Source organism: Typopeltis vanoorti, chromosome 10 (genome assembly GCF_054136105.1).
Source record: "Typopeltis vanoorti isolate ZY-2024b chromosome 10, IOZ_Tvanoo_1.0, whole genome shotgun sequence".
In the NCBI taxonomy this organism is placed as follows: domain Eukaryota; kingdom Metazoa; phylum Arthropoda; class Arachnida; order Uropygi; family Thelyphonidae; genus Typopeltis; species Typopeltis vanoorti.
The window spans coordinates 22051286-22077510 of NC_143558.1; the positions used below are offsets into that span (position 1 = coordinate 22051286).

The 26225-nt window shown below is 35.3% G+C and overlaps 1 protein-coding gene across 1 annotated transcript in view; it reads right to left on the reverse strand.

The window, feature by feature from the left end:
• Positions 1-335: 335 nt before the first annotated feature.
• The window catches only part of LOC150102220 (homeobox protein six1-like), a 31922-nt gene continuing 6032 nt past the window's right edge, over positions 336-26225 (reverse strand). Inside the window, exon 2 of the mRNA XM_090399689.1 lies at positions 336-2317. Within this exon, the coding sequence (XP_090255815.1) occupies positions 1885-2317 (433 nt within the window). The 3' untranslated portion in view covers positions 336-1884. The remainder of the gene's footprint in view (positions 2318-26225) is intronic.

The following is a 26225-nucleotide window of genomic DNA, read 5'->3' on the forward strand; positions in this document are numbered from 1 at the left end:
ATCCCTCATAATTCTATTCTTTGAAATTTCTAATGTTTAAAAGAATAAAAAATTAATGGGAACGTGTCCATAATTGAACACCAGTTAAAAGCTAGATTTTTCAGTTTATTGTCAAGAAAGTTAAAAAAAAAATGAAGGTAAAATATTATAATCTGAGAAAGTAATCCCATGAAAGTTTAGCGGAAAATTATAATTGGGTACGATTATGTTTAGAGCATGCTCATAAACATAAAAATGATGGTATGTTTACAACCTACGGTAAACACATTTAGTTGAAAATTGAAATTTATGTTATGTTTACAACAAATGGATAAACACAAGAAGCCAAATTTTAGTGGAAAAATTTTAATAGAATCGATGTTTCTACAATTTGTGGCGTGAGCAAAAAACTTGGAAGAATGGAAAAAAACGAGCCATATTTAATTTATTCGGATATTTTACATTTGTGTTTTTTCTCATGAATTTGTTTACAAGTCACAACAAAATATTCTCATGAAGACTTTTAAGTATTACTAGAGACTAGAAGAAAGATATTTTATACAATCGTAACATGACTAATCACAAATTTCTTTAGCAGATATATATATGTATATATATATATACTATAATATATATATACACATATATATGTAATATAGATATATTTCTTATTTGTTACCTAGCATTTTTGATTTTTTACAAATCTAGGCTATTTAGGAAATACCATGTTAACATGGAAGGTAATCTATTGCCCTTCTATCAGCAAAAATTCATCCCGCCCAGATAGTTCTACTTTACACATGTAAGAGAATGTACCAATGACATTATAGAAATTTTTTCTATTTATATATACATGAATTTTTTTTTTTTTTCAGTTTGAAATTTGCAAGTTTGAAAACCACTAGATGAATTACATGTCATACAATTACAATACATACATACATATACATTAGCGCGTGCATTTATGCACGTTTCACAGCTCGCGCGCGTGCTCAAGTAAGGCAAGGAGAGAAAGTCACAAAAGAACGTCGATTTTGTTATACATTTCGAAAACCAAAAAAAGAAAAAAAAAAATGTTGCTATGGTAACCGAATAGAATGACGTGTTTGAATACGTCGATTTTGTTGTACCTTTCAAACCAAAAAAAAAAAAAAAAAAATGCACAAACCTTGTTGCTACGGTAACCTAATAGAATACTGTGGCCACAGTCGACCAAAAGTTGATATTTTGACGACATAAAAAGTACTTGAAGGGTTTGTAGGTCCTCAAAAATTGTTCAAAATTCCACAATTGTTGGCTACCTCCTTTAGGATTTCAAAATACTCTCGTTTCTAGGACAGCTACATAAATAAATAAATACCTCCATTGGAGTCTGACATCGAGATTGGATAGAGTTGAGTTCACAGCGATTCGCATCTTACAAAGAGATCAAGTCGACTTTCATATTCTCGCCAGAGAAACGTACTATTAAGGTCATGGAAAGGTCAGAACTAAGTCTCCGTCGATAGTATTTATCTGCAATGGGATTAGAGAGTTTATTTTACGGATTTCTTTTTCATAGAAATCCCCCCATTGGCTTGTCATGAGCATTAGCATAACAGTCAAAGTTCAGAATGCGATTGATGTCTATGACATCGTAACCCCTTATAACGGGAAGGGGGAAAGAGTGGAGACAGGGGAGGACTCTTTTTAAGAATCGACGTTCTTCAGTAACACCCGGCGGCAGGTCGACTCCATCGCCAGGACGCACCGTAGAATAGTTCATAAATAACAAGTGGGTACAAAAGACGCCTCGCTGCACCCGAGAGGATGACCAGTCCAAGGGTCAGTCTGCTGTAGGAGGTGACGGCGGACGCTGGCCACGCACATTCCGTCCACAGCGGCGACTGTCCCTCTCCGTGACTGTCATAAGGTCTGATAGTCGGAGGTCAAGCCCAAGCCAAGATCGCCGAGATGGTGCGGGACCAGGGAACCGGGAACGCTGCCGACATCCGGAACGTGGTTCAGCCGAAATCCGGCCGACACGGCAGCGGCGGCCGCCACGGCTGCCGCAGCCGCGGCGGACGAGTTGCTGGCCGCGACCCCCGCCGAGGTGCTGCTGCTCATGGCGGGACCGTTCACGATCGGTGGCTTCAAGTCCGTGCTGCCGAAGATGCCGTTTGAACTGTCACTACTGGTGGCGCCGTGTCCTGGGTGGTCGGAATCGTGGTGTGACCCCGACAGGGAAGTGGGTGGGATCGACTGGTCGACCGACGTCTTCCGCTCCGATCGTTCGGTGCTAGAATCGCTTTTGGAGAGGCTGGAATTGCTGGAGGATTTCGGTTTGTCGATGGTGTCCCTAGAAACAAAGAAATAAATAAACGTCAACACATTGGTACTCAGAGAGCAGCTCAATACATTTACTTAAAATCCCCGCTCCAACCCCAAATTAGAACTCTCCCCCACGTAATAACATTTCAGTCTCCCTCTTCAGTCTGAAATATATGGGGTTAAATATTTATTCCCCGTGCTATCAAAGACGTCCTTTGCGTGGTCTGTCATGCACTGTAAATACTCGCGGCGCATACAAGTGTGTCAAAATCTAATTTGTTATCAACCACGCGATTAGGGAGTATTTCGATCTGAATTGGAAAGATTAAAAAATTAAGGGAACGATACTTCGTGCAATTTGCCTCTCTTCCACTTCGAAGTCAGTCGGAAGCCAAAGACACACACACACACACACACATGCAACCTCTTTCCCGTCGTTACTGTTCCTAGAAAAGCAGCCTTGATCGTAACAACTGCAACCTATATTGACATCGATGAACTTTTTAAACTCTTTCACACAAACTGATTTTCCGGTAAAACAAAGTCAATCGAATTTCAGATTTCGAGAACGCTTTTTTGTCATGAAAAACGTTTAATATATATGTGCGTTAGCCTTCGATATTAGCCTGAAGAATAACAACATCGTTTTCTAGAAATGCATCATCTATAGAAACTTGGGTAGAATTCATATGCGAAAAAGATGATGATACCAATAAGAATAATAATATTCTTGTTATTCTTCAGGCTAATATAAATAACTGAACGTTAATTCCGCTTTGGTAATTAAAGTTCCGCAGTTTTTATAACATTGGTGTTGGCTTGTAATCGGCAACAAAACTGACTCAAGTAAACTGCACATTATGTTGAATAAAGGTAAACATTTTTGTAATTAAATATCCTTAAATATTGCTTCTATTGATTTAAAATATCTACTACGAACTATTCCATGTGTTAATGATCTATCGCATGATCTACGTGAGCTGTTCAATTCTGGATCATTTAGTTACAAATGGAAAAGTTCATGTTCATCATTAGCTGCCGTTTAATTATTCCTCTGTTAACTAATACAGTTGGGTATTATTCAAAATTATTTAACTAAATGATCAGGTATTAGTGTTAGCGTTGCATTTAGTTTAGCTTTTGAAGTTTGTAATACGCTTTGTTAATTCAAAGATTGACAAATAACTAATATAAGAAAACAAACATAAAAAATGTCAATTACTATGTTTGTGTTACTAATGTTAGTTTCAGTAAACAAAAGGGTGTCGCTTGGTTACAACATAGTGGACATAGTGGATCTTTTAAGTGATGTGTTACAGGCTACGCAGGAGATGTATAAAGAAAAAATAATACAATAAATTGCTACATAATGAAGGCCTATAATTCTATTTTTCGGTGAGAAATACAACTCATGGAGTCCCAAGACCCAAAGCTACAGATCAGTCTACACCACAACATTACAGATCATCTGTTAATACTATGAAATCAGTATGCTACAAAATCCTCTATCTTCACTACGTCAACTACATCGGATTTGCCTGCTCAGCGGAATTAAAAACAGAGTTGTATGGAGAAAAAATGCTGCTATCTCTTTATCAGGCTGGCTAACTCATTTTCGAATCGAAAAATTCCATATAAGGATCTGCAGTATCATGACTCCAAGATTCATATCCCATTGTTTTATCAATTGCCTATGTAGGCGCTAATTCATCCCAAATATTCTTTCCTATTCCATTTTGTTATTATTATTCTCAATTGTGGACGAAATGAAATAGTCTTTATGTGGAAAAAACCTTGATCAACGCGCAGAGTAATCGTGTCTATTATATGTCACCGAATCTTTAACTTTAAAAAATTGGTTTGAAAAAAGCTGTAATTTTCAAACAGCTCAATGTACTCTTCCTTTATCAAAGAACAAAGCTCTCTTCCACTCATTTTCTCCTTAGCCTCCACTAGAATTTATTTATTTACTTATTAAGGCGACTCAAGAAAGACCAAGGTTGCTAATGTTGTTCGTTTTCTGTTGGTGACTTTGATAGTACATCACTATTAACCGAAATATTTCAAACAAGGTGGCGTAGTCTTTTTGTCTTGGGAATTTCTCCCTCTGAATTGGTCAGCTACAATCATGCCCAAATCTTGAACAGCAGAAAGAGAATTGTGTTTGCTTACTTCAACACAGCTGGCAATAACGAACTTATCAAAGAGTAACGGTTCTGTAGATAAAGCTTATGAATTCTGAATTCATAATTTCTAATAATTTACGGGGAAACTTTGTTCCTTACACTCGGATAAATAAACAAGACCATAACTTCTTGTCAAAATCGATTTAAAAAATCCCAAATTTTCTCTCATCCAAAGCATTTTAAAGCTACGTAGATAAGGAAGCAGGTGCACAAGAATTGAACTCTAACACTCACTTTTTTATGAATAATAGCAAACGATATTCTTAGGTAAAAAAGTAAACATTTCGTTCTTAGTAAAAAGGCAAAAGTAAGCGCATCACTCATTGTTTTTCAATAAAATGTAAATGTCTGAAATAATTTTTCAAAAGTAATGTCGATCATATTCGTTGTTGTCCTATGGTAAGTATTCATATGCGACTATTGTCCTATGGTAAGTATGCTATTATTGTACATCAGGAATTATTCTCACAAAAATATTGTCCTTCAGGAATTACGCTTACCAGGATTGTCCTCCATCGATTACATTCACACACGATTATTGTCCTCGGCTAGTAACATTTTTATTGGAGGCCAACTCTTGGCCCCCAATAATCAAATACGTATATAATTGTTGTCTTCTAATAATTCGATTCGTATATGACTATTGTCCTCCAGTAATCATTTGAGTTTTTGTCCTCCAGTAATCATTTGAGTTTTTTGTCCTCCAATAATCATTTCAGATTTTCTCCTCCAATAATCATTTGAAATTTTGTCCTCCAGTAATCATTTGAGTTATTTTGTCCTCCAGTAATCATTTGAGTTTTTTTGTCTCTCCAATAATCATTTCAGATTTTTCTCTACCAATAATCATTTGAAATTTTGTCCTCCAGTAATTATATTCGCATACGATTGTTGTCCTCTAGTCCCATGCGCTCATTCTTCATATTTCCCCACAATCGTGCTAATCGTCCAGTGATCGTATCACGCATGAGTGTGGTCATTTGATAAATCTTATCAATCTAATTGAAGAGACTTTGATTGCTTTCCACTTGAAACGAGTATTGTGGTTCGACCTCTTTCTTCACAAGACCACAAACGTGTTTCGTTTATTGAGTTTTGCTCATTTCGACTGTGTTTAGTGTTCTTCTATATACAGTATTAGACTACCCTCATCGACGTTGCAGAATTAGTCATCATCATCATTTCCTACTTACGCAAGATAATAACTAACGCTGTGAAAGATGTGATTAACAGTAGGAAGAGGTGCGAAAATTGCAATCTCGGTTTCTCGCCTGAGGGATTCTCTAATTATACAGGAAAATCGGCTATTTATACAGAAGACGTGCAGAAGTCATTGAGTTGAGGAACAGAACATTGCATCCGAAATAGTTTTCATTACCATAAATGAATGTTGAATGAATTCAACATTCAATTGACTAAGTTCGAATATCTCTTATTTTTTTATCATTCAAATAAAGACTTCAATGTTGAATGAATTTACCATTAAACACCCCACTGCATCTTTATCCTCTTCTTTCATCATCTTTTTTCTTCACTTCTCTTTGTACTTCACATTTTCATCTTCATCATCCTCTCTTTACTTATAATTTATTTTCATCGTTATCATTCCTTCTCCATGAATTTTATCTTCATCATCTTTATTTGTTTCCCATCGTCCTTTTATACCTTGACTATCCTTATTTATCCCTCTTCGCCATCATCATTTTCATCTCTATCGCTCTTTCCCAGTCTTCATTCTCATCTTCATCCGCATCTTTTTCTCCTCTTACTGTGACATCATATTCGCCTTTTTCATCTTTATCATCACATTATCTCCTTTATCACCGCCTTCATTTTCACCATCATCCTTATCTCTCTTTTCTTCGTAATATTTTCATCTTTTTCTCTCGTCCTTTCTCTTCTTTTCATTATTTTCATTTTTATCACTCACATATTTTCCGTTATCATCTTTATGACATCTCTCCGATTCTCATCGTTGCATTTAATTTTTATCATCATCATTACTCCTTCTCTGTCATCATTTTCATCATCATTTCTCCTTCTTCTCTGTCATCATTTTCATCATCATTTCTTCTTGTTGTCTGTCATCATTTTCATCATTATTTCTCTTTCTCTGTCATCATTTTCATCATCATTTCTCCTTCTTGTCTGTCATCATTTTCATCATTTCTCCTTCTTCTCTGTCATTATTTTCATCATCATTTCTCCTTCTTCTCTATCATCATTTTCATCATCATTTCTCCTTCTTGTCTGTCATCATTTTCATAATTTATCCTTCTTCTCTGTCATTATTTTCATCATCATCATTTCTCCTTCTTGTCTCTCATCATTTTCATCATCATTTCTCCTTCTTCTCTGCCATCATTTTCATCAACATTTCTCCTTCTTCTCTATCATCATTTTCATCATCATTTCTCCTTCTTGTCTGTCATCATTTTCATCATCATTATATTCTCTTTTTTTTTTATTCTTAATGTTAATAGAAAAACAACTTTTATTACTCATTTAGAATATCAAGTTGACGTGCCAAACAAAAAAAGGTGTCAAGTTTGCTGACATCCAGGATACTGGATGACAGTAAACTGTGGAATGCAAGCAAATTACGAATCTGAAAAGAATATATTTCAGTTTCCTTCCATGCGAAATTACAGAACGTATAATAACGTTAATTATATGTGGGAAATAAATGTGCCACATATCATAACAAGCTCGATTTGACTTTGTTTAATAATCTGCACTTCCTCCAATTATAAAAGTGTTTTGAAGCTGTCAAAAAACGCGTCTAGGAGCAACCATCCATACAGGACCCAAAACGGATCTTGTAGTTACGAACTCGTGGAGTTATAAATTTACTCCCTCGCCGACAAAACACATAACATCCACTGAAATTAACTAATCGGAAAAGGGCAATCTTTTTTTCAATTCTCTTTTCGATGTTTTATACTCTGTCGGACCTTTAATGTAAGATTCATTCAGATTTTAAATGGCATACACAACTTGTAGTAAATCCTCGAAAATTAAATGTGTGTGTGTGTGTGTGTGTGTGTGTGTGTGTGTGTGTGTGTGTGTGTGTGTGTGTGTGTGTGTGTGTGTGTGTGTGTGTGTGTGTGTGTGTGTGTGTGTGTGTGTGTGTGTGTGTGTGTGATTATTCATTTTTACACGGACTCTGTAGAAAATATTATAAATTATTTTAAATGACTGATACCGAGAGATAAAGAGGTGACATGGTTTATTTAAAAAGATACTACTAGTTTACTAGTTTCGTTGAATGGATCAACTTCTTCAGGAGCACAATCAAAGAAATATACAAAAAATAACATTAACAGTACTAGTACAAAAGACAGTAGTACATTTTGAAAACAGTAATGCGAGCTTGAGTTCCAAATGAAAGTTGACTACGTGCTGTCACGAGTGCGCCAGTATTGAACAGAGGCAATGTGGGTCGTCAGAAAGATTGAAACTTAGGGAGTTATTGATATGGGAAGAATCTAACGCAATTTCTCTGGATTCGACAATCTTTCTTTCAAGTTCATCATAGCACACATGGATATTAGAAGTGTGTGTGTGTGTCCTGTCCACAATGTGTTGGCGGCCTTCATCTGAGTTAACGGAGAAAAGAACGTGGCTAGAGAGAGCGCTGGCTCTAGTCTCCTGTTGTAGGAGATATCTCTACGATGTTCTTCCAAACGTAGAAGGATGGATTTAACAATTGACTAAGTTCGAATATCTCTATTTTCTTTATCATGTTTATATACGGATGCGGAGGATCTTGTTAAACAACACCGGCATCAAAAGAAAAGATGAAAGAAAAGACACAAATGGACTGCAGTTGCTACACTTAATAAAGATGCTTCTGGTTCACAATAACACATCGACTTTCGCCAACTATGTAACAAAAATACGCAATAAACTCAAGGATATTAGATGGGGAAAAAAGAAGACAAAAGAAATTGGTTAGATGTATCGTACCTAAAAGTATTTTTGCATTTATTAAAGTTCTGCTTTTAGGTAAGCAGTTTCAAATAGGATTCATTGGATTGCGGTAAAAATGCAAAAGTGATAATACCCAGAGAGTAAACTGTAACCCAATGTACAGAGACATTCGGGACAGCACAAAACAATTCACAGCTGAATAAACTACTTGGGAAAATGAATACAACCGAGTTTTGCTAGCATTTGTATCCATACTTAAGATAGTACGTTGATGCTAGAAGGGTTTGTGTTGTTGTTGTTTGTTTGTAGTGTAAAATTCATTGGTGAGTATGACAAACATAAAAGGGGATGGGATCTGGTTTCATGACGAAATGAGATTGTCGGAAAATGCAGAGGAGATTACTTTCACTCCTACAACTTTGTGAGAACCTCGGTTGGTCCGTCTGTATCGATAATCCCATTTGCTTGGGGTCTTCGAATCATCTAACAAAACAGACAAACGGTCATAAGAAAACACGCAGACAAAATACACTATCCTCATAACCTGAGTTGCTTTGGCCGCAAATCAAAAAAAAAAAAAAAAAAAAAAAAAACGACAGCGACCAACTTACAACTTTGTAGTACCAAATGACAAAGTAACATCCAACAGAGATATAAGAAATGGTCACACAAATGGAGATCCAGCTCTCTGCATTCAACAATACGTTTGGTCATGTGACCCAGGTATTCTTCGCTAAGTCCATTTAGTTTCGAAAAAATAATCTGAAATTGTTTTCCAAGATCCAAACTTGCGTATATTTCCACTTTACATTCTTCTAGATGTGTCTTTTATGACCTAAAGAGAGTAGGGGCGTTTTACCTCTATCTTTTTTAGAAAACTGGAGGACAGCAAACGCCACACTTAGCCAATCACAAAGCGAAACGTCATTTCCATATAGCTACATACACCTGCCATTACAGTTTTTCTAAATTTGTGTTTCTATTCTAGATTTTTCTAATTCTAAAAATATCACATGAAGGTTAAAATTTTTGATATCCTGTTGAGTAGACTATTTCGAAACTAGATCGAACTTTCCTAACCAAAAGACATCGTCGAAACCGATGGAACTACGGAGGCTCTTTTGTGACATCCGCAAGTCGAAAATATTTGAATTGAATATTTTTTATTTTCAATTCTGAATTGTATTTTAAAGCTTTACAGATCAAAATATTCGACGACGACCCTCTCTACTATCAACGGAAGATGAATTTTATCGTCCGGTGTGAGACCACTTTCGAATATATAATTAAATTAATTACCAAAATTATTTTTTAAATTTAAAATATTCTAAGCTCTCTAAAATATTCCCAATATTTTCTCTACTGGTTTTGCTGTATTTTGGGAAACTTTAACCCCAAATATAAGTAGGGAAACCCAGCGATCGTCTACGCAAGAGCAAACCCAATAGAATAGCATGCAAGAAATGGAATAGTCTGCAGACATAGATCAAATATCGAAGGATGGGTGTTAGAGTACGTTAACGCATTGCGATATTTGAAGAATTAGCTGTCAAAAGCATGTCAATAAACGCTACTGTTGTAATATTCATCGAAAAGTGTGGTAATAATCTGAATTTGCTTTCAGCCAATGTAAACACACATCTTAGGGAATTGCTATACTGAATGTGAATAAACAACCCGTGGACCAACACACACACACACACACACTTTAATCTGAAAAAAGTCCCTAGCTTTCTAGATGAGATCGAACCCAGGTCTTATCAACCAAAGGGTCCTTTTATTATCAATGTGAGACCCATCATTTTGCTTCTCTATCATAAGAAGGTGGTTTGTTCATCTGTGATGTTCAGAGTGGTAAATCAAAACAAGAAACGGACGCTTATATTCCTTCAATCAGCAATACTTACTGAGAAGAGTGGATTGGATTGGATTCCTGGGTCTACATACTCAAGCGGTATTCTCAACTGCATTTGAATCTTTCCAAAATATTCAAAGATTTCAAGCGATCTCATACAAAAAAAATGTACTCCATTGCTAGAAGCACAGAGGATGCTATTTGTAATCACAATGGGCTATTTAAGAATCAAACTTGTCATAGGACATTTGCAGTGGGAGTATACCAGTTTGCCGTTTGGTGAAACACATTTTTTTAAAAAAAATCTAATGTTGCGTATGGACCCCAAATTGTTAATCTGTTTTAGATTGTGGTACTTGGCGAACAGCTCTTGTTAAAAGCAGGTGATACGGCAGTTTGGGGTTCAATTTACGATGGTATATCGAACAACATTGATGTATATACGGCAGCGAATTGAACGCAGTGCGCTAATGATTTTGTCCTGCCCCCCCCCCCTAGAGAGAGACAGAGAGAGTCAAAATAATCGATATACGGAGAAATATTTTTAAAAATATATCTATATAAAGTCAAACAATCAAAGATACGAGAATAGTCAGATCCACAGTCGGTAATTTTATAACTGTTTAATATTTGTAAGCAATTTTTTTAATTTATTAATTTAATGAAATTTTTTTATTTGTAAATAATTTTTTGTAAGTTATCTAAAACTAGTCAAAGGATATCAGACTTCATTTCTTAATTAACTTAATTGTTCCAGAGTAAGACTTGATAAGAATGCAATACAACCGTAAAAATTAAATAAAAATAAATAAAGTAAATAAAGTAAAAATCAAAATAACCCTTATAACTGTCTTGGCATTCACTCTACGACTACGGAAAATGCTCTGGGTATTCTATACCAACTACGCAGAATAGCGTCCCTCTAGTCAGCGACCAAGCGGAGAGTCAACTAGGGATGTTGCATTCCACATAATCCCACAGATATTAGAAGGGATTGATATCAGGAGAATTACACAACCAGGGGAAGCATACAGGATGCTTGGATACTCTTTTAGAACCATGCGAGCCTTGTGACACTAGATATTGTCTTGCTGAAAAGACCCAGGTCCTTAGGGCTATATTGTCATCGTGTGTTTAGTCCAAATCTGTCCCAGGGAAACAATTAGCGGTGAAAGTGTGTTCTGTGGGTATGAGAGGATACAACCACCACAGGTCTGTTTCCATCCAACCGGCAGTCTAGTTAGCCTAGTATAGCATACACAGTTGGTCTAGTATATATATATTACATCTTGTATATACTACACCCTCTGTCCAAAAAGAAACCGAACTTTTCGAAAATAGAAGAAATTAGTGACGCGACTTGTTGTATCTTTTTTGTTTTCGAAAGTGGCAACCTTCATTAGTGTGTGTGTCAACTGTTTATGACATTTGTTTCATTAGAAGCCGAGTTATAGTGCCAAGAGTGACAGTCTGTTTTGACGAACGGTCGGAAAATGAGTTTTAAACAGAGAGCTGCGATTGACTTTTGTGTTAAACTTTGTAAAAGTGTTACCGAAACGCATCAAATGCTTCAAAAAGCATACGGTGATGAATGCTTATCCCGTACTCAAGTTTACGAGTGGTTTAAGCGATTTCGAAGTGGTCGTGAGACACTTGAGGACGACGAAAAGCCAGACCGTCCAAAAACTGGACTGAGCAAAGTTAACATCCAAAAAGTGCGTGATTTCATCAAACAAAATCCGAAATCGTCCGTGAGATTGATTGAAGATGAATTGGGGATTCAAAAATCAACTGTGCACAACATTTTGACCAAGAGTTTGGGCCTTCATAAATTGAATTCGCGATTTGTTCCCTACAAGTTGACCGACGACCAAAACATTTCTCGAATTGAACACTGCAAGGACCTCGTAAGGACTCAAACTTCCTTGAAACGATCGTTACTGGTGACGAAACGTGGTGTTTTGAGTATGAGCCAGAAACAAAGCGCCTGAGTGCTGAGTGGAGACCACCAGAAGAGGGGCATCCGAAAAAAAGTCGCTTGGAGAAGTCAAAAGTAAAGAGAATGCTGATTTGTTTATACGATTCCAAGGAATCCACAAAGAATTCGTTCCGCCTGGCCAAACGGTCAATGATGAGTTTTATTTCGAAGTTTTGAAGCGATTGATAGCGAGAATTCGTCGCGTATGGCATGAATATCGTGACGACCGACCGTTCGTCAAAACACACTGTCACTCTTGGCACTAGAACTCGGCTTCTAATGAAACAAATGTCATAAACAGTTGACACAACACTAAGGAAGGTTGTCGCTTTCGATAACAAAAAGATACAACAGGTGGCGCCACTAGTTTCTTCTATTTTCGATAATTTCAGTTTCTTTTTGGACAGAGGGTGTAGAGCTCTCTCTCTCTTATAAGTTTTGTTCGCGTATATCTATACGGCTATACCCGCGACAAGCTGCTACAATACATGTCAAAAGACAGGGTCTGTAGAAGTTTTTTTTTAAAAGTTTTCTAACCCAGCTAACAGACATAAATAAAGTTCAATCTTACAGGAAGTTTCTAGCTATTGTTTGTCGTAAGTTATTGTCTCCCATAGATCATTGTTTTTGTCTGGGATTCATCTGCATGCAGAACACATCAGTACATGTGCAGGAAACATTACGATGAAAAATGCAAATGAGGAAACAGGATAAACCCCCGTGGTGTCATCTGACCTTATCATTCATTGGCATGCACGAAAACAGCAGATACTGGTTTGGGGTTCACCTTTATGCAAAGATCCATCACTTTCTAGTGCACATTAATAACGTTCCCAACAGATAGCACTGCTTAATAATGTTCACACTGTTGTAGACAAAAGCCCTGCAATGCGGTAAACAAACGCGTCTAAATTTATCGTTGATAGCTCCCCATTAGTTTAGAATATTCTAAATTGGACCCAAAAATGAAGTGACTTGGAATGATTCAAAAATTCCATGCTAAAATTTAAAAACGTAAAAATATTACTTTCTAATTCTATATTTCTAAATGTTCCGAATTTGAGGGCTTTAAATTCTCTAAATGCGAAAACTAAATTTTTCTTCATTCTAAAACCAAATTTCTAAATTCTGAAGACAGTATTTTAAATGTTCTAAATCGTTCTAAATTTCAACTATTCCAAACGCATTAATTATTATAAATTCTAAATATTCTAAACTCTTTCTAAACACTGCATTCTAAATGCATTAAATATTCAAAATTCTAAACACCGTACGCTAATTGCTTTAATTCTAAATCTATGTTTCAATTGAAAGCGTGTTCGTTCGGATCAGGTTAACGAAAATTTCAGATTCAAATTCGTAAAACAATTGGAGATTATTTTAGATTTCAGATGTGAAATTGTCCTTGTCTTTGAGATTCCAAACATGGTGTCTCAACATTTTAAAATTTTTGATCATTAAGGGACGAAGTGTGCTGGTATGTTACCTAAGCTGTTAATAAATTCAGGAGGTGGGTGTATTGTGTCTGTCAGCGTCAATTGTGTCAACAATTCTTGTTTGTTCCGGGGAAGAAAAACCTCTCACCACCGCCCGAGACTGGACAACTCAGATTCTGTTGAAAAACCCAAGAAAATACGATTTATTCTGGCATCCCGCTAGCACTATATTCTCTTTTCACGCTAAGTTTTGACCCACTGAAAATAAATCTATGGAGGTAGCCCAGAAATGGTATTAAGAGCCATCTTTTATTAGACGAATTAGCATGTTCTGAGTTTGCATGCCCTAATATGACCTGCATCCCAGTTAAGCAACGATCCACTCTTTCTATTTCTATTCAATTCTCCTTCTGCATCCGAAGAATTCAATAAAAGACAGCGTCTATAAGTCTTTCTCTACCCTACTCATAGACATGCTAATACTGCAAAAGTAGGGCAACCAAGTCAAGTGTTGTTTGAAGACTTGCTTCGATTGATAGCTCATTTATTTTTGCTCTATGCTTCTTACAAGGCCGCAAATTCATAATGTGGGCGGACACTTCACACACAAGGTCGGTTTGTTTTCATCTTTCCGAGCTACGATAACTAAAGCTATCCAGTTTTTTTATGCTTCTATAATTCTTGTACAACAATGAGTGAAATTGTATACGCTACGAATGTTTACTAAAAAAAAAAAAAAATGGTGGATATTATATTTCTTTATTTATTTGTAAGAAAACAGGTATCTTGTTTCTGTTATTGATTAACGGTCCAATATATTCACAATAAAATGGCACGTTATAGCTCCCACAAAGTAATTAAGTACTTATCGGATGCCATAATAAACACTACAAAAACATAAAGCCTATCAAACTGAGAACACGGTGCCAATTCAATCTAAAAGATCAAAAAAAACCTATGGTCGGAGAGCGTTCTATGAAGATGGTATATCTTAGAAAAGATGAAAGAACATACACCTAGTAACTTTGGGGGCGGGGTGGGATGTAGTCAAGATAGAGTCTATAACTTGAAGATAGAATGATTATTTAGAGCTTAGTAATCATGCAGAAAATATGCGATGTAGTGGTATAGATAGTTTGTAATCCATAACGATAGTATGGATAACCTTGTGATATAGCAACCCTTGCTCAGGAAGAAATATAGAACTTGGTAGCGATACAAAGCGTACGTGGTACCTAGAAGCGACACACAATCATTAAAACCCCGGTAATCACACAGCGACATTCCAATAACAGTACAAAAACGTATAATCTAGAATCAGTTAAATGATATAAAGCCAGAACCAAAAAAACTGTCATGGGATCACTTTTATTCCATTGGCAATTTATACTTGATCAGTCACAGCATCCTGGACACGTTTTTTATAGATGATTAGTTGGTTATCTTTGTCGGGAGAGTTTTGATCTGATTCACTGATAAAATAGTCATCCTTTATGTCATCGAAAGATCGTTGATGATCAAAATAGACCTCGGTTTAGTGTAGAATAATATTCAGTCTATAATTCCACACTAATTTCGTATTTTTGTAATTTATGATAAGCTATAAAATTGCAGTTTTTTTCTTTCTTTTTAGTAAAAGTGCGAATCTTTTAATGTGTTGTGAATATTACATGAGAGTTGGAGTCAAAAAAGGTTCGTTTTGATATATCATCTTAAGCCTTTTTTTTTTTTTTTTTTGATGCAATGGAACAACCATTCCATTGCTCTTTTTTTTTTTTTAGCTCGGTTAAATTTTACAATTTTGTGTGTACTCTAAAGCGGCCAAGGACTTAAGCGAACACGTTTATTTCTTCCTTGTTTCAACATTTGAACTTTGGCAATTTCAAAGGTTTGTTATCAAGCGTCGACGACAGGACCAACTTGGGCTGTCATCTGCCGGTATGATCCGCTCTCTCTGAGTGAATTAACACACACACACACACACACACACACACACACATACATATAGACACGAGGTATTTGGCAATACACTTCCCAGGTGAGAGCGTGCTTTGGCTTCACACCTAACACCAACAGTTACTTGTGCGTGATGTGGCGAGAAATATGTGCTGATAGAACACGTACGTTTGCCTTAAAAAGATCAAGAGAGGTTGAGCGGCAAACACTTGAAAATGAAATTAGAACATGTACCCTTTGATTATCTCTCACACACACACACACACACACACACACGTACACAAAATCAACTATTTCAGTCGACTTCGAGTGTGTCTTCATCGCAAAGAATCGTACACGCATTCCAATTGGATATACATTCCTAAAACATTTATTTATTTATTTCGTGGTGGGTTGACAGTTTCTTCTTGTCCATGTACGATATTATAATTGCCGTCCCATCGTTCGTAGTGTGAACACACCAGGTTACACTCCAAACAATACAGATTCAGTCAAAGATAAGTGAACAGTTGGGATTGGCTTGTGTTAGGCTTAAAGCTTCTGGTGTCGTGTATTGTTTTTAAAATGGATGTATTAGGGGTGATTGTTTATTCTGGCGGCAGATGTGACATCCGCTCTATAACAACAAAAGAAACTGACCTTTCTTTACATCCCACTTGATCTCGGTTAGATTGCATATAGATGTTCATAGTATAAGAGATCATTATAGCGAGTTCTTCGATCGTAAAGCTATCCAAACAGAGTTATCTGGTGTGGTGAATTATACAAAAGACAAAATAAAGCAAAAAACTGATAACGAGTTCAATGAGCATCGATCATAGATGGCAACACTATCGGCAGGATTTTTTTTTCCTAAGTTGGTACATCTGCCATAAGCACTCGTGTGAAATTGCAAGTCATTCTATCAAGTAATTTGTTTTATACAACTGTCTGAAGCAAAAGTGTTCTAAATCCCTTGAAATGGATAAAATTCAGTATCGTGCAGTTATAAAATTCTTTGTAAAAGAAGGTTTAACGCCAAAGGAAATTCATCAGAAGTTCATAGAAGTTTATGGGCACTCTTCTCCTTCGTTTTCGTCAATTAAGAAATGGGCTGCTGAGTTTAAACGTGGCCGTACCAGCCTTGAAGATGATCACCTGAAGGACGTCCAAAAAGTGTAACAACACCAGAAATCATTGATCAAGTGCACGATATGGTATTGGATGACCGGTGAGTCAAAGTGTGTGAAATTGCTGAGACTATAGGCATTTCAAAAGCACATGTAGGATATATATTTTGCATGAAGAATTGCATATGAAAAAGCTTTGTGTAAGATGGGTGCCGTGCTTGCTCACAGCAGATCAAAAACTCACTCGCATGAAAATCTCTGAACAGTGCTGGGAGCGTTTTAACAAGAGTAAAACTGATTTTGTGCTTTCACTTATTACTATGGACGAGACTTGGATTCATCATTACACACCAGATTCCAAACAGTGGACAGAGGCTGGTTGTTCAGCGCCAAAGAAGACAAAGTCGGTTCCATCAACAGGAAAGGTCATGGCATCGGTGTTTTGAGATACTAAAGATATTTTGCTTATTAATTATCTTGAAAAGGGTAAAACAATAACAGGGAAATATTATTCCGATCTTTTAACCAGACTAGACGAAAAAATTCGTGAGAAAAGACCCGGTTTGCAGAAGAAAAAAATCATCTTTCATCAGGACATCATCTTTCATCAGGACAATGCACCTGCCCACAAAGGTGTTTTGGCAATGGGAAAATTAAGGGATCTGCACTATGAATTGTGGGAACATCCCCCCTATTCCCCAGATTTGGCTCCCTCTGACTTCTATCTCTTTCCAAAACTAAAACTCTTCGTCGCTGGTCAGCGTTTTTCTTCGAATCAAGAGGTGATTGCAGCTGTAGAGGAATATTTTGCAGATCTTACTGAGAACCACTGCAGGGACGGGATGATGGCACTGGAGAATCGTTGGAATAAATGTATTAGTCTTAAGGGAGATTAGTGGACGGGAATCGAACCCAGGTCAATCCGACCAAAGGGCTTCGTTACCTTTAAGTGATATCATCCTGACATCACTCCCCCATGTTTCGTGAAACTATAGGCTAATCAATAATTAGGCTAAGACTTTGATTGTTAGACCAACATACTCATTATTTATACTATCGTATTGGTGAAGATCGCTGTGACGTATTGTCTTACGTCATCATGGTTGAAGAGCAATGGGGAGATCTAAGTGGCGACTCGAGGTACCATGAAATAATGAAATCAATGGGATGGGATGGGAAAAGTGTCTTGCAACGCACACATCATTACAGAGGACATATTATTATTGTTATTAATGAACCTCGCTTTTGGTGCGATGCCTTCCATTAGATGCAGATGGAGGTGAGTAAACGTATATAAGATATTTAATTATCACAACAATGATTACATTTTCCATTAATCTTAATGGTTTTTGTGGCATTTAATTACGAAAGAAGCTCTCGAAATGACTGGCATCTGGATTTCTAATAAATATCGATTCGAAAATGAACTCGCGTTAAACATGGCCACACTCGGAAACAAATGACTGGCGTTGATGCCCGAACTGCCTTTCATTCTTTGTTCTGCTTATGATAATAACTTGCAGAAATGAAATTACAAATGATAATATCACCGAAATGGAATGTCTTGTATTTATATATTAGTAAATTAGTAAACGACTTTAGAAATCAGACACACACACGTCTTGGCGAATACCTTTATAAAAATCGACTCCTGTAATTACAAACATTTTGCATATATCCACTAAGCGGCGCATCAGTCTGTCATTTATATGATGATTATGCGAGTTGTTCTAAGGTGTCTAAAGGGTGGTTAAGCATTTTAAATAAGAATATATATGACAGAAACTTAATTGTTATCGAAAAATAACATGCATAAAGCAACCGTAAATTCTATTAAAATATAAATCTTATATTTATTTTTATTTTGGAGATGAATAATTTAAGATAAGTTCTGGGCCTCTGAACCACTGGTGGGTTTGTTTTGAATCATCCAAAACTGGTTCACAACAAATTAGTTTTGTGCAATACCATGGGAGAAGTAACTGCAGCTGCGAAGGAAGTAATAATAAATGATTATTATTATTAATTAATATTATATAACGTAATTATATTAAGAAATGCAAAATGAGAGTAATGGATATGGGAATAAGGCTGGTGAATTCAACGTGTGCCTTGAATTTCTAACAAATTACAGGTATTACTACAACAGGACAAATTCTTGTGGGGATACTCGATTTGACTTTGTCTTACGTGTGAATCACATCAAAATTTATTTCCGGGTCTTCAATAACATTGGCTGAGTATTTTTCCAGGCCAATCCCGGTCATGTGTGTGTGTGTGTTAGTATTTACAAATATTTGCCAGTAATGTTCCAAGAATTTGCGTGGCGATTCCAGATACTTCCACAACAGGAAACTGTCAGACGTAATTAACGGTAATCCACGTCATCGCGTTCAAAAGCCGTCCCCCTTTGTGCCCCCAGCATTCGAAAACTGGGGGCCCTTTTGTTACAACAATGAATCGAAAAACGTGAAATGACAACAAATGAGTTTTTTTTATTTTTTTTATTTGTAATGAGCAATTCGCTGACAAGCTGCGAACGAGACTGTAGCCCACTCGTCACTCGATGTCCATTTGATAAGCAGTTGGCACGGGATTGTTTCCTCTTCGTAGCACGGACGTAATAATCGTTGCCTTGGGCCACCCCTGCCTCGTTCCGGTAATATACAGCGATAGACGCGCTACGCCAAACCGCTCACTGTAGCTGTTTTATTTCATTCGCTCTTTCTATCTCTCTCCCTTCCTCTTTCTGTCTATCTACCTGGCGGCTTCGTTCATTTCTTTGTCTCTTTCTTTTTGTCTTTCTCTCTCTCTGATTTTCTTGGGGGGGGGAGATTGTTTCTTTTTTTAATTTTTATCATTCGTTTCTAATTTCATTTTTGAATCTAATATTCAATCATTCCTTCTTTCTTTCTTTCCATCACTTTATTCGTCTTCTAATGAAGATAGAATCAGGCAGTCTCATGCGGAGAAAAAAAAAAAAGACAAGACAAACCAGCCGAAGAACACAGCAGATGACGTCTGTTAATGAAGACGTAATCACACTGATCTCCGGCGAAGGTGAATGTTTTTTGCTGTCCGAAAATCACAGTAATACTAAAAAATCGGCCAAAGAACACACGCCTTTGCAGACATAACATACTAGCCTTTACAACTTTAGTTACGTCGGTAAAAAAAAATTGCATCCCATACAAATATAGTCAATTAATGTCCGAATATTTATTCCTACATTATATTTCGACATCCAATTTTTTTCTCTATTTTTATCTTGTTTTTTTTTGTTGTTGTTGTTGTTGTTGTTTCTCTCCTTGATCGCTAGACTCTAAATGTAAAGTATAACAAAAAATGGGACCGATTTTTATACCTTAGTTGTATTTATCCTCGTCCACACAGACCACTTTATATTATGTTTCCTTTCCTATCAGACAGGCTTTTTTTTTTTTGGTGACCCCTGAATGACATCCTTTCAGGCCTTGATCTGTTTTCTTGATGACAATCATTAACACTTAAACTTCAGGAAGAAGGAAAAAGTTATAAAAAAAAAAAAAAACACCGATGAGTACCGAAGGTACTATACACCATTAACACGTGGTTAGTCAAATATCATCAAGTGTGTGCGTGTGTTGCAATGTTATGATGTCACAATAGTCAATCATTGACGTCCAAACATGAGTGTTCCATAGATTGAAAATTTTTTGTAAGTCCGTACCAATCGTATAGAATGTTTATATAGATAGAATGTTACAATATTATAAAGGCAAGTGGATCAGTTCTTGATGCTGATTTCGGGAGGATGGAGATGATAGTTGGAAGAATGGCGCCCATGCAGGAAAAGACCTATCAATTCACATCCATTTTTCGAGAGAAATCCTATCACCTTTATAGGAGATAGGCTAACTCATTTTCACTTGAAAATGCCCTTTCCAATCCAGATCTAATTCCAACCCAAGGCTAAATATCGCAATAAGAAACCTAACTAATAATGTACCATCTCAATTAACTATTATACTTATCATAAATGTAATAAAAAAACTAAAGAATTATTTCTACGTTTTGGAAGAATATTATTAGCCTAAGGTTGTAGATAAACCTAACTTTCAGTAAAAAAACTTATTGTGGGAGTTAATTAGTTGAGATTTGCAGAACTATTCCATTTCTGGGATGGTCCTATAGATCCCCACTAATTGTCTTGTAGAATTAGCAGAAGCCAAATTGCCCATTGACGTCAAATTTTATTTTAGTTGAACCACTTCGTCGACCTCCTAACACAAATCATTAGCAAAAACCCGAATAAGAATCTACATAGAAAGACAGACGATAAGAAGTTACAGCTGAAAGAAGTGAGAAAAGAGAAATCTAATAAACGCATAGGCACACAAAAAGAAAGACAAAAAAAAGGACAAAAAGATAGAACGAAATAATATTCCTCTTCATTCATTCTTAAAAGCCTTTGTTATTTCATTAAGTGGAGTGAGGAGGTTTTACTCTCTCTTTTACACATAATTATCAGCTGTATGCGTAATTAGTACAAGCAACTGCATCTATTAGCACGTAATTACTGAATCACGTGACCTTGCTCGAAACACAAGAGAAGAAATAGTTGGGAAAGATGGTGGCAGTGGAAGAGAAACAACGTTGACGAAAACGATAAGGAAAGAATGAAGAAGATAGATGAGGATACGTGAAAAGAAACTGTACAAGATATAGATGGGTACACAGAAATCGATTGATAGATAAGTAAACAAATAAATATGTTAGTTTACTTTCATCAAACCTCGGCATACTAATACGATACACTAAATTGTCATAAAATCAGATGATGACGTAATGTGTGACATCACTGAATGATAAGAAGCGAGACAGCCAATCAGACACTCTCCTTCTACTTGTTAAGTAGATTATCTTTTTGGCAACCCGATTTAGGGGATCAGTTTTTTCCATAATATCATAGGCACGGGACTTCGACCCTTTGGTTGAAATTCTCTTCCGATTCGTTGCGCGTCTTGAAATGATTCTTATGGTTGTCTAAGAAGTTGAGAAGTACTTAAATATCACAAACATAAATTCTACTTGATTCTCCAACCCTTCATCACCATACAAGTTTTCAATGGTTCGGAATCTTCTGTTAGTTTTGAATTATTTTTATTTTTTAACGTTTTTAATTATTTCCAAGTTTACTCAGATAGAAAATAGTTCGCTTTGTACATTTCTAAACCACTCAAACAATTCTGATTTCTAATATTTCAATGTCTTCTATAAGCCTAACTGGAGATATTTGGATTCAAAGCGCTCGCGAAAAATACGACAAAAAAAAAATCCAGTATTTTTAAATTGCTAATGCGTGTTCAAATCTCCATTTATAATCAGTAAAGAAGAATCTGTATTTATTTTTAATCTGGATTGTTTTTTTAGCGCTCCACCAGCATTCGACTGTGGTATGCCATTTGTTTACAGACGGCACTACTCAATGGCCTCCATCTCTAGATTGTCTGAACATGAACCATATACGTATAACACATTGTCGATGCAAATGATGTCGCTTAACGACCTCTGGTGCTCACTTAATGGTCTATAATATGGAGATAAAATATTTGGTTATAGTTTAATGTACAACGCGATGTGCTGAAGATAGCATTGAGAAAGCTATCGATGGTGATGAGATACTCATTCTTATGTACGTTGGAATGAATTGATGAAACCAGCTTTGTGGCGAATAAAAATAAGATCGCGATGCAGACATATAGATAAGTACAAAGAGAGAGAAATAGCTACATACACTACATTACAAAAATTATTGGATACCCAAGTTCACAAGCATTATCTGGTAAATATACAATTCCGATAATGACATTTGTAAAATTCTGAATCTGCACAAATACAATCCGACTGTTTGCATTCAGAATGACACAAGGAAGCAGCCGAATGAGTCGAATATAAAATGGTTGTTTGACGTTTATTTCTTCACGCATTTAAAGAATCTTAGCTCTCTGAAGATCATTGTGGTACTTGTGCAAGTTGGAAGATTAATAACGTCTTAGCTGTCAGATGTTTAAAGGTTTTTGTATATGCTAGTCTAAAAAAAAAAAAAAAAAGATGATAGGATGATAACTTCGAAAATCATGTCCCCCCTTAAACTATTCTAGTCCGTATGAAAATTATGAATTTTTTTTTCAGATTTTTTTTGTCCCAAATTATTTAAAATTTGAGAAAAACAATCTGAAAATTTTCAATTCAACGATTCAAATTTGCTTTTCGCAAAAATTGTTTTCTGAATGTTTTTTCTCAGATTTCTGAACATTTGAGAAAACAATCCGAAAAAATTTTCACAATTTGTTCTGACAAATTTTATAATTTTGATTTAATTTTAAATGTTCAGCAAAATGTATTTAAAAAATTAAAATAAAAAAATACTAAAATGATCTTATAAAATGCTATCGTTTTAAATAGTACATTTTAAATAATAAAATCTATATATCTTTTAAATTTATATGAATAATAGCAGATGACTATCCTTAAAGTCAAATTTTTGAAATAGGAATCGTTTTTTTTTTGTTTTTTTTTTTTGTTAATTTATCTTACTTTTCTTTACAGGTTTCTGATAGACTTTAGCTAAACTCATGGAAATCAATTATGTACAATCACTCTAATAATGTACATAATTGTTTTATTTACTTATTTCTTCTACAAATGGCTCCACCCAATATAATAATTGCCAAGACGTCAGCCATTGTTTAGTTTTCGGGCTATTTATTTTGGCACATTTCTAAACTGTGATGACACCCACCAATAATATTCACAGTCGGAATAATAATTATTGTTAATAACTGTCAGAAATTAAAAATTAAAAAAAAAATAATTGAAGTCAATTTTAATTAAATAATTAAAAATTCTCAAATCAATTGGGTTTTAATTGATTTAATTTTTTTTAATATTTTGCAAATAAATATTTATTTGTCAAAAATATTTGCAAAAAAATAAATATATTCTGGGGAATGCCGAGAATTATAAATGCAGTACGTTGAAGACAAAACCATGTTGAACTTAAATTGATTTCAATGCAAATTATATATATATATATATAACTCGAGTTCGATTCCCGCTCATGGTAGAATTCGAATCAGCAGTCTCTTGGCTGGAGAATGATACTTTATCCTCTAATCATTGTACCTAGCATCAATGTACAAAGTGAACCACTCGGTCTGCTCAACCTCTGAAGAACATTTCATAGACATAATACGCTGTTCTCATCGCCATAGTTAAGAATGCAACTAAGCCAATAGACTAATCAGATCTACTGAAGTATATAGTATGTTTTTTTTTTAAGTTCTGTCTCAATGCGAGGACAAAAACAGTGGACATCGATCTCAAACATTTGTGGTTCGTCTTCAACTACTAAGCTAACCTGATTGAGCCAGATTAAAATCCATTCTTTTTTTTTCGCGCATAATCCTTATTTAAAATGACATTAACAAAAGAAAAAGAAAAATACTGTGTAGCCGATAATGAAATCATAATAATCATTGTAGGAAAAAAATCTAAACTAGTTAGTAATGAAAAGGTCTGAAGGAAAAAGTCTAATCCATAAGGGAGATTTTTCGAGTTCGTAATAAGATCCGGAAAGCCAAGCCATGTTATCGGTTAGTTGTTGTTATGTTGGTTGCTATGAATCATATCTGCGGTAGCTAAGGGCATTGTGTTATTATTATTTTTTTTAATCGTGCTTGTTCTGGCAGGTTTGCCTGTCCTATAGAATGAAAGAGACCCAATCGAGAGAAATCCTAAGAACCCTTATGAGGCAGAATAATCAACCATTAGTTGAAAAGCTCTTATAACGATTCATGGCATTTTAGATGGCGTTGTTCTTCTGTTAAATTGTATTATTTTTTAATTAAAAGTTTTATTTTTATTATTCTGTTGTTTTCCTTAAAAAGAAAGGAATAATGAAAACCTAAAAAAATATTTAAAAAACCAGCGATGATGAAAATACAATCACTGGTCCTTCAACCTGACAATGAACTGTTTCTCTAAGGGAGGGGGAATAAGGGGATATAAAATACAATGAAAAAAAAAACAACCTAAGATTAAAAACCCACAACTCGTCAAGTGAGAACTTGTAAAGTGAATGTGATGTATGAAAAGTGGCAATATGAGGAGCAAAGTTGACTAATAAACAAGTCGGTCAACATCATCGATCATATTCCTGTTTAGTTAGTCCTCCCTGGGCACGAGTCTGTCTTCTTCCCACGCATCTCGAAATGAAAAAGCTAGTGATGGACAGGACGATGTTGGCGAATAAAATATTCAATATCTGGAATGTGTGAAATGCAATACTCACTGGGTGGCTTTCTGAGAGTGTTATTATTTGTTTTGCTAATTGCGAAGGAAGAATTTTTGTCATATTTGTAGCTATCTATGTATAGCGTTTTAATATTCTTGTAAAATAATTTGTATAAATAGTTGCATGTTTAAAATTAAAGGAAAATAAACTTGGAACGTTTGTTAGTTTTTGTTCACTGTTTAAATTGTGTTTTCTGATTCCCTTTCACTGTTTAAAAATATATTGTCAGTTCCCGTTAATTCAAAATGTTTTGTCACTTTCCGTTCATTGTTTAAAATGTTTGTCGGTTTCAATTCATTGTTTAAAAATATTTTGTCAATTCCCGTTAATTCGAAATATTTTGTCACTTTCCGATCATTGTTGAAAATATTTGTCAGTTTCAATTCATTGTTTAAAAATATTTTGTCAATTCCTGTTAATTATTTATTGTTACTTTCCGTTCATTGTTTAAAGTATTTGCCAGTTTCCATTCATTGTTTAAAAACATTTTGTCAACTCCTGTTAATTATTTAAAAATATCTTGTCACTTTCTGTTCATTGTTTAAAATATTTTGTCACTTTTCCTTCGTTGTCTGACAAGAATTTGGTTTGTTTCAATTTAGTTTGGAAGTATTTATCGATTTCCTTACAGTAATTTTGAAATGCCTTAACAATTTTATTTTTAACAATTCTCACACATTTAAAACTTTTTTTTGTGGTTTCCATTTTCTTAAAAGCCAATTTCGCACTTCCGTTTTTTCTGAAAAGTATTTTTTTTTTATCTTAGTCGTTCGTTTAAAATTTTTCTTAACTGTTTGTAGATACAGTTTATTGTTTAAAATACTTTAAAAGTAGATCTCGAAGGAATAAAAAAAAATTCTGAAACATAGATCTTGTATTTCTAAAGTTTCGTTCATGGTCCTTCTTGTATTTCAGAACACTCACAGTGGACAACAGAAAAGAAACACTGGAGATTTGCTCAAAGAAAACTGACCCTTACGAAACTAAACGCACGTCATCTGTATTTATCATCATCTATTGATCTCTTGGTCAATGTGTTCGCATTTGCCAAGCTGTCATACAGAACAACACCCATCGAAGTATATACAGAAAAAAAATGGGGGAAAAAAAAGATCTTTTCACTTTACTAAACTCTCACTTATATG